Source organism: Octopus bimaculoides, chromosome 11, assembly GCF_001194135.2.
Source record: "Octopus bimaculoides isolate UCB-OBI-ISO-001 chromosome 11, ASM119413v2, whole genome shotgun sequence".
In the NCBI taxonomy this organism is placed as follows: domain Eukaryota; kingdom Metazoa; phylum Mollusca; class Cephalopoda; order Octopoda; family Octopodidae; genus Octopus; species Octopus bimaculoides.
This window is the reverse complement of record NC_068991.1, coordinates 47277371-47287410: the sequence shown is the minus strand read 5'-3', so window position 1 is coordinate 47287410 and position 10040 is coordinate 47277371. Positions and strand designations below refer to the sequence as shown.

General features: G+C 34.5%; 1 protein-coding gene across 1 annotated transcript in view; it reads left to right on the top strand.

Annotated features, from left to right (window-relative positions):
- The window catches only part of LOC106883134 (ral GTPase-activating protein subunit alpha-1), a 294566-nt gene that overhangs the window by 81516 nt on the left and 203010 nt on the right, over nt 1-10040 (top strand). The window contains exons 18-19 of the mRNA XM_052971984.1: nt 691-777; nt 6570-6707. Coding sequence (XP_052827944.1) covers nt 691-777; nt 6570-6707 — 225 coding nt within the window. The remainder of the gene's footprint in view (nt 1-690; nt 778-6569; nt 6708-10040) is intronic.

Genomic DNA, 10040 nt, shown 5'->3' with positions numbered 1-10040 from the left:
CACTCACTCACTCACTTTCTCTCTCTCTCTCTCTCTCTCTCTCTCTGTGTGTTTTTTCTCCTTTTCTCTCCTTTCCCTCTTTCTCTTCCCCTATTTATTTCTAATCAAGTTAATTTTAGTTATTAGTTTAAATTGTGAATTAGGACTAAGGAACGAAGGGGAAAATTTTGGGTTTTGATTCTCCCCTTACAGAATGTCATGACACATTGCAGCTTTGTCTTCTTTTGTGTGTGTTATTTCCTTATTTCCTTTCAAATAAATATTGCTGTTTTTTTTATCCCCTCTACTGTAATGGTGAATTTCAGACACTCATGTGTTCTATCAGTCTTAACGGTGTTAATCAGAACATTTAGATATACCTCAGCCTTTTTCAACTGATTCTCTTTCTTTTCTTTCTGTCTCGTGCCCTTTCTCTCTTTCTCTGTCTCCTACTCTTCTCTTTCTCCTGCTCTTCTCTGTCTCCTGCTCTTCTCTGTCTGTCTCTCTCTCTGTCTCTCTCTCTCTTTCTCACTCATAAAAATGCACATGTAACACATTTTCCTTTGCTCAGTTGTTTGTGACTATCTTTCATTTTTTCATTCTCTTTTGCCACTTTTGGAGGGACACACACCTCTGTCTGATTTGACATCTGACCCTATTTGTGTTGTCTGCCCTGTGAAAAAATGTCATGTATGTAATACACCATTTCAGACCCAATGATGTCCTGCAGTGTGTGGAATGATCTGAATACAACCCCAGTTCAAAGAGCCACCCACCCCATTCCGAATACTTCTGAAGGTAAACCTGTGATTGTAGCCAGTCCTGTGAACCAAACCCGAGGACCGTGCTAAACTTGTAAAATTAGTGACTAACTCTCTAGTAGTAATCGACTCATGACTTGTGCTCGGCTAAACAATATTACCAGTTGCTGCTGTTCTTCCTCTTCCTCCTCTTATGTGAATGGTCCTCTTCAGTAATACAGGATGCATATATATATATATGGGATATATGTTTTGGAGGAATGAGAGGGAATGTGTGTGTGCGTTTGGTTTGGATTTAACTTTAATTAGTTGTTAATGAGAGAAGGACCACACACCAGTGTACATGTGTGCGTGTGTGTCTGTGTTTGTGTGTGTGCGCGCAAATGTATAGCTGTAGAAATATGTATACAGTGTATATGCAGTCATCAGAAATTTCAACTAATTATCCCTTTTATTATTTGAAATAAGTTATGGGTTGCTTGTCATCAGTATTATATATTGCTGTCTATCAAGTCATTTTCCTTGCTCTGATGACGCTATTGTCTTATTTGTTTTGCTGACCGGGCTGTCCTCTTTGCCCTGTCAATCTGGTTGTCATTGTTCTGTTTGTTCTTTCTGTATGGTCCTCATTCTAGCTCTGTCTATCTTGTCTGTTTCATGATGAGAAAAAAAAAAAAGCCCACCATAAAAACTGAGCAAATACTTTGCTGTATATAAGAAAGTTTGAGGTGTCTTCTGGCTGACTTTGTCACTTGAGCTTGTGCTATAAATACTTGGTTGTTTCTTTGATTGAACAGAAACCATAACATATTTTTTAGTAATATTGCATTCATCTGAGATTTTCAGGAGATAAACATTTCCAGATTTGTTCCAATTGTTGAAAAGTTAATTCAAATGTTCTGTTTCTCCAGAATTAAAATTAAATACCTGAAATCTACTGTGGTATTTGGGTTTATAGGCTCACCACTCTATGTTGTAGCTCAACTATAATTGGTTGGGTCTTTCAACAAAACAGACATGTAGAAGTACCAAATTTCTATAATCTAATCTTAAAAGAATTTTTATTGTCTTAAGGCCTTTTTCAGTTGGTCTGAAGGGCAATCCTAGTATTAGACAGTAACTGAGGAGCTCCAGACAGGTGAACAAATGCCTGAGTAACCTGACGAGCCTGATTGGTGATCAAGCCTGTTTGGAATTTTAGCTACTCCATTTGACACTCAAAGCAGAAAATTCTAAGTTTAACCCTTTTGTGATTATATTTCTCAAGAAACGTCCCACCACCGTGTTCAGCTAATTAAGGATTTGGAGTGATTCAAGAAAATAACTAATTTTGCCATTTTTATGTTAGTGTTGGAATAATAGCATTTTTATTTTACATAATTTTATGATGGAAATCTTTGATTTAAATATAAACTGTTTGAAATAAAATGTTTTGTACCATAAAAGCAAGCCTCAGGCAGGTTGATAAAACTCTTTGCTATATTTTATGTATTAAATAAATGCTTTTCTTGCTGGCTAGATTCCTTAATTCTCTTTTAAAATATTTTAATAATTTTAAACATTTACTCTTTATTTAAAAAAAAATTCTAATGAAGGAAGTCTCAACCTATTTTTCTCATCTTTCATCACTCATTTCACCTGTTACCCATTATAATACCTAAGGGGTTTCTGATTATAGGTGAGTTTGTACGTGCTATTGAAAAGATGTCTAGTTTTGTTGTGGCTGTTGTATGCATGCATATCAAGTTTATTGTGTGGGTTCAATGTCAAGGCATTTTGCCTGGTCCAATGGCAAATGCTGACAGCTCTCATTAAACATGTGAAAGTTACTTACACATTATCCTTATTTTCATTCTCATTCATTTGTTTTTGTTTGTTTGCTGTTTGAATAATGAACTGAATAATCCAATAAATTTATTTGTGCTTATTTCATTATTGATTGGTTAGTGGTGGAGCAGTTACCAATCAATGAAAATGTTACCTCCAACATTTGATTAAAAAAAAAAACCATCCTGTTCATATTAAGGAAAAGTAGGTGTGAACCAGTAAAGTGCTGGAAAAAAGTAAACTCGAATTAGTTTTCTCTAATATAACTTTTTACTACTTAATTCCATCTCTTCTGATCCATGTCTGTTTACCCCAGTTTTGCTACTAACCATTGATAATTCTCTTGCATCACACCCCACCTTCCTAATTTTATATCCCTTTTAATTACCTCAAACTCCTGGCTACCACCAATCATGATTCATGTATAATCTCTCCCTTTTCTTTTTCTATTTTCCTTTGATAACCAAGTTTGAAGTTTCAATTTTGTAGTGTTTGGTATTTATACCAGCTTTGTTTAGTGCAACTTTTCTACTAACCAATAGCATGCTGTGGGTCACAAGACAGGGTGGACTGAACACTACAACAGTGCTATGTTGCATGTGTCTCTATGAATACCATATGCAAAAAATGAGATATTCATATGGGAAATAATGCAAGAGTCTATAAGAAATATTCTTTGAATATGTATTACGAAATTTCTTGTTACTAACCCAAACTTTTAAAAAACTTTTATTTAAAAACTTTTTTTCTTTCATAACATTCTGTTGTGTATCCATGTTTGAGAATGTATTTCTGAAATCAGTTTAAACAGTAAGTAGCTTGTAGTTTAGAAATCAAAGCTAAGTCTACAGACCTTGCATTTGTTTATGAACTCAGTTATGCTATGGCACATACCAGGTGCATTGCTTTGCACCCCACCTCCACAAAATAACCATACAACTGGACACACACATACACATACATCTGATAAGCTTTTTGGTAACACACTACAATTGAAAGCCTATTACAGGTTTTGCATCTTTATTTCTGACATTCAAATTTTGTCACCCAAATCAACTTTGCCATCCAGTCCAGACATATTTATAAAATAAATATTATATTCATCAAGTGTTGTAATGACTACGATCCAATAAGAGAGCTACTGTCTGGTGTTGCACAATCTATTAGAAATAGTTGCCAAATTCCCATGAATCACACCTTATTGTAAAAAAACAAACGAAGCAAAAGCAAAATAAACTCTGGATAGAAAACAGAGAGGAAGGGCATGGCCAGAATGCTTTCAATCATAGCTCTGTTCAATCAGGATTGATTTGGGTGCTAAACAATAAGTAAAGGTGACTTAATCCTTTCGTGAAGCTTGAATTCATTTAGATGTGTTATTGTTTAAGAAATCCCTAGTGAGTGAATAAATGATAGATACAGGGCCAGTGTGGAAAAATTAAATATATATTCCTTTACTAATTTCAGCCTTTTGGGTCAAGCACTGGGGGTCAATGTAATCGACTAACCCCCTCCTCCCAAATTTCTGGCCTTGTGCCTATAATAGAAAGGATTATTATTATTACTATTATATTTTCATAATTATATTATAATTATATTATTGTTACATTATCAATATTATTAACCAGTAACTTTTCCTCTTTCTCATTTTCCTTGTTATATAACCCAGAATTTGGTTTTATCCCAGAGGTAAACAATGTTACACATCATGCAGTTTTTATCATATCGAATGTCTTTTTTTTTTATTAATTCTTTTTCTTACTTTTGGCATCTTGAATTATGTTTGTTATTATTAAATGATCTTTTTCTTCCACAGACTTTACAGATGGACCAATTGTAATCTTATTGGTACACTCTTCAAAATGTTCTTTGGAAATAATTCAGCCCCAAATTAGCTGTTGTGAAGACACTGTCTTCATGCGTTATGTATTAAGAAAACTATGCACTTTTTAGATTCTTTCAGACATTGGGTAGTTTGCTTTATTTTTATTTATATAGTTTAGTGCAGTTTAATATCTTGATGACTTACCTTTTAAGGACAGAAACCAAAAGAGAAATCTTTCAGATCCTATTAAAAGAAAAAGAGTATTTTGAACAAGTGTTACTTAGTTTTCACGTCTATAATATAATTTTGTAAAATAATCAGTTGTGGCTGTGTGGTAAGAAGCTTGCTTCCCAACCACATGGTCCTGGGTTCTGTCCCACTCCGTGGCATACTGGGCAAGTATCTTCTAGTATAGCCCCGGACCAACCCAAGCCTTGTGAGTGGATTTGGTCGGTGGAAACTGAAAGTAGCCCTTCGTGTGTGTGTGTGTGTGTGTGTGTGAGTTGTTGTCCCTCCCCCACTTGACAACTGATGTTGGTGTGTTTATGTCTCTGTAACTTAGTGGTTCAGCAAAAGAGACTGATAAAATAAGTACCTTTCTTATCAAATAAATACTGGGGTCGATTCATTCGACTAAAAATTCAAGGCAGTGCCCCAGCATGGCTGCAGTCTAATGACTGAAACCAGTAAAAGATATCACTGATCTTGTGTTTTTTCACCTCCAAAGTTTAATAGTAGTAGAAATATTTTAGTAGACACTAACTAAATAGTACTACGAAGTAAGATCATAGCTACTTTTTCTTGCCAGATCATAGCTACTTTTTCTTGCCAGATCATTTGAGGAAGCCATGTATCTCCTCTTCAACATGACACCTGTTCCTGTCCCTCCAGCATACTTTCACCTCCTTCACTATTATACCCCACTCAGTTGAGGGGTCTTGTCTTGCCAGTACTTGGTGACCTCACTAGTACCAGTGTCATGAATAAAGCACCCAGTATACTCTGTAAAGTAGGTAAATTAGGAAGAGCATCCAGCTGTAAGAAACATGCTAAATCAAACTTTGGAGCTCAGTGCAGTACACTGGCTCACTATCCAACTCATCCAACTCATGCCAGCATGGAAAACAGATGTTAAACAATGACGATAAATTACTGAAGGACTTCTACTTATGTTGGCTAAATACCCAGTGAATGAAATGCAGAATTGATTTGAAGAAACATGAAATTTTAGTTCAGTTTGTATTTAAAAACATTTGATAGCCATGATTGATTATGATTGAAGCAATGTCAAATTACAGTTTGATTTGAAGACTGGTAACAGATCTGATTAATCAGAGAAGGCTTTAGTGTAAATTGAAGGTTTTAATGTGCTAGACAGTTTAAGATAAAATCGGGGAGTATTCCATTATATTAATGATTTTTCTATTTTTTTTATTTGATCACAGTATTTTGTTGGAATTTATTTTATCAGTTTCTGAAGTTGGAAAGACAAGATATTCCCAATCAAAATAACTTGAATTTATAACAGTCAAACAGGATTGTGAAGCATCTGATATAGCCTTTTCTTGTTGAAGCCAAAAAGAAAGCAAAAATTAAAATCGTTAAGTAATGGGGTTTAGTTTGAGTGATTCAAAAGTTTATGGAGAAAAATGTCATTGACTAAAAAAAATTTTTTGATGGTATTCAAGTATAAGTTCAGTCTAATGGAATAATTAAAGATGACTCTAAGGCAGTGAGCTGGCAGAATTATTTGCATGCCAGACTAAATGCTTTGCAGCATTTTTTCTGGCTCTTTATGTTCTGAGTTCAAATTTTGTTGAGTTTGTCTTCGCCTTTCATCCTTTGGGGGTTGATAAAATAAGTACCAATCAAGTCCTAGGGTTGACGCAATTGACTAGCTCCCTCCTTAAATTTCAAACCTTGTACCTGTAGTAGAAAGAATAATTAAAGAAGACTGTCACTACAGATGTAATGGCAAATAGTATATGTCAAGGACTGGTTTTGGTAAGTCTTTACTTGTGAAGCTAGCAGATGACTATAAAAGCTATTCCATGAAGGCATTTAACTGTCTTATGAATTGTTTTTATTCATCATCCACTTATTATTGAAGAAGTAAAGTTTAGCATCACAATCTTTGTTACTCTTTTAATTATGTTTACTGAATATTTTTTTTTTAGGTCCTTCCAGATCTAAATCTTCAGAACAGAATGTATCCCGTGCTTGTATCACAAGTGATAGTGGGCTACCCAGAGCCCCCTCTGTTTCTTCAAGCACCCCTGAAACTCCATTTGATCGAGGCAAATTCAAGAGTGAAGGTAAAAATCACTGGAATCTAGTCGACAAAAGTTTCTATTGCTTTCTAATGTATGCGTGTGTTGTGTGTGTGTGTGTGTGTGTGTAATATTTATACAACTGCTGACATATTTGCATATATAGATTTCTAGATGGTTGTTTCTGCAAGTATACATGATTATGTATATAAATGCAGGTTATAAATGTATATTCTTTCACATGCACACTCAATGTCTGTTACAAACATGTATATGTGCATGAAATGAATGCACTCATGCACACTGTATAATACTATTATACAGTGTGCTTAGTATTATTGAATACTATGTTAGGGTTGCTAATTTTACAGTGCGTTGTTGGAGACCAATTGCTAAGGCCCTATGAGTATGACCGTGCTAAGAGAAGAGAGCAAACAGTTTGTTAGATTTCTCAAGTTAATGCTTGGGTTTGTGTTGATCAGCGAGAATTGGATGTAAAGATGTGAAGGTAATTGCATAGGCTATCAACATTTGAGGGGATGAAAAGAACATTTTCTAAACTTTTGTGTTTCACTGAGGTCATGCATAGATAACATAGAAGGAGCAGGGAGTAATTTACACTAACAATAAGACTAGCTGACCAGTTTGTCTGACCAAAGAGTTTTGAGCCGGTCATGGGGTTTTGGCATCTTTAGTGTGGGTAACACTGGTCAGAGCAGCCAGTGGAAGGGAAGGTAACTGTGTATGTGTTAAGGTTAGAAAGTGGTGACAACACTGTTGGAGATATGCGTGCCAAATATGGGAATTGGGGAATATAATCAAGAGTACATGATTAATTGGTAAAAGTTAATTCAAGATAGAAACGATTTTGAACTTCTTAAAGTGACTAAAAATACTATGGGAAAATTCCAGAAAATTGTTGGATAGTATAGATGGGTATGGATGTTTGATTTTAACATATGAAAACATCAAACTGTTCAATTTGTACATGTAAAGAAGTGTGTATAATTTGATGTGTGTGTGTATAATTGTATATATATATTTACATTCTGGAAACTATAACAGTAGATCTATGCTACATATTCATGCTGATATCTATCAGATATAAATTTGAATGGATTCTGTGGACATGTGAAGACAGAACTTGGATCATGGTTGAATTTTTAAAATATAAGCATAAACATTTGTAATTATTTATTTTATAATTATTTTTATTTTAGAAAAAAACCCTTTTTTTATCTATTGACTAATTGATATTTCTATATTAGATTTTCTCCCTATACTGCTCCTTCCCCTGTTCAGTTTTAACACAAAGCAGTTGGTTATTGGTGTTATTGTTTTTTTTTTTATAAAATTTTTTTATTATTACTCACTTACAGAGCTCTTGCTTCTTCTGCCCACTGGAAATTGTTTTCAAATTTGTGCATGTGCCTTCTTTCTCATGCCACTATGCACACACGTGTGCACATACATAATATATATAACACTTTTATATCTCAATCTGTGTTTCTGTGTTCATAATATCTTAATGCTTTCTCCTCTTCATTCTTTCTCTATCTCCGCTTAACTTCTCAATAGTATCTTATACTTGATCTTAAGAACACTGTCTACCACTATAGTTATAACCCTTGCTGTCACTTGGCTTTTGATAATAATTAGTACTAATGACTGAAGCACAATGGATTCAAAACAAAAACAATTATGGTAATTGGACTGAGTATAAGTCTCTCCTAACTTTAGATATTTCTGCTACTTTTTTTTAATTGAAGTAGTTTGGAAGATAAGCTGAATCAGATTAGGAGTTAAATTTAAAAACATGAGAAGATAAATGCAAATCATTTCTGTCTTTCAAATCTCTATGATTTATGTCAACCCTATTAACAACAGTAGTAATTGTAGTAAATATCCTAATTTGACATTAATCATCATCATCATCGTCATCGTCATCGCCATCGCCATCGCCATCATCATCATCATCATCATCATCAGCATCGTCATCAGCATCGTCGTCGTCATCATCAGCGTCATCATCATCGTCGTCATCGTCGTCATCGTCATCATCGTCATCATCGTCATCAGCATCATCAGCATCATCATCAGCATCAGCATCATCATCATCAGCATCAGCATCATCATCAGCATCATCAGCATCATCATCATCATCATCAGCATCATCAGCATCATCAGCATCATCATCATCAGCATCATCATCATCATCATTATTATTATCATTATTATTATTATCATTATTATTTAACACCCACTTTCCATACTGGCATGGATTAAACAGTTTGGCTGGGACTGGTAAGCGATAAAGCTGCACCAGGTTCCAGTCTGATTTGGCATGGTTTCTACATTGGCAACAGCCGCGACTACGATCTCATGGGTACCATTTATATGGCACTGGTAATAACCATGACTATGATTTCACTTGGCTTGACGAGTCTTCTCAAGCACATCATATTGTCAGAGGTGTCAGTCATTTGTTATCGCCTCCATGAAACCCGACATACAAAGATCATGCATCACCATCTTGTCCCTCGCCTCGTGCTACTGGCATGTTCTTTGAAAGTATTGTTAATTTAATGGACTTGTATTAATTCACCTTAACTCATTGAAGGTTATTTTAATGTTAGATTTTCTGTCATTTTGGCAAAAAAAAAAAAAAGATATTGTAAAATGTCCATAAAATCAGGTTATGTATGAAGTTAGACTATAATTTTAAGGAATGGCAGAACTGTAGAGTGCCAATAAACTGTTTAGAGTATTTTTTATGTTCTGAATTCAAATCTTGTTGAAGATTGACTTTACCAATTGGGGACAATAAAATATTATCCAGTCAAGTAACCCCTCTCCCACTCCTGCATTACATGTACTTATGTAGTCAAGTGTGTTTTTAAAACTTATTTAATCTTTGGAGCCCTAATGAGAGTAAATATTTCCTCAAGTCTGGAGTCAATGGAAATGTCTAGATACAATGATAGGAAGAGGCATGGCAGTTATTCAGGGTATTTAGATATTTCTTGTAGGCCAACTGATCATGTTCTAGCTGTAAAGATACAGACATATGTAGAGACATTTTTGTTTTTATGAAAAATAAACCAAAATACAAGTTTTTCCAACTTTTTCTCATTCTCTCTCTACATCTCTATTTTTCTGTCTGTCCATGTGTGCATGTGTGGGATCTTTTTTAAAACGGGGGCCACATTTTTCATTAACGAAACACTTTGAAACTTGGAACACTGGTAGAATGTGTCATATAAAACATCTTTTTCTCTTAGTCTTCTTTAAAAAAAAAGAAATCCATAAATTATTCCATGTTAAAGTTGTCGTATTTCTGTAATTTCAACCAATCACTGACGTCCATTCAGCCGATAT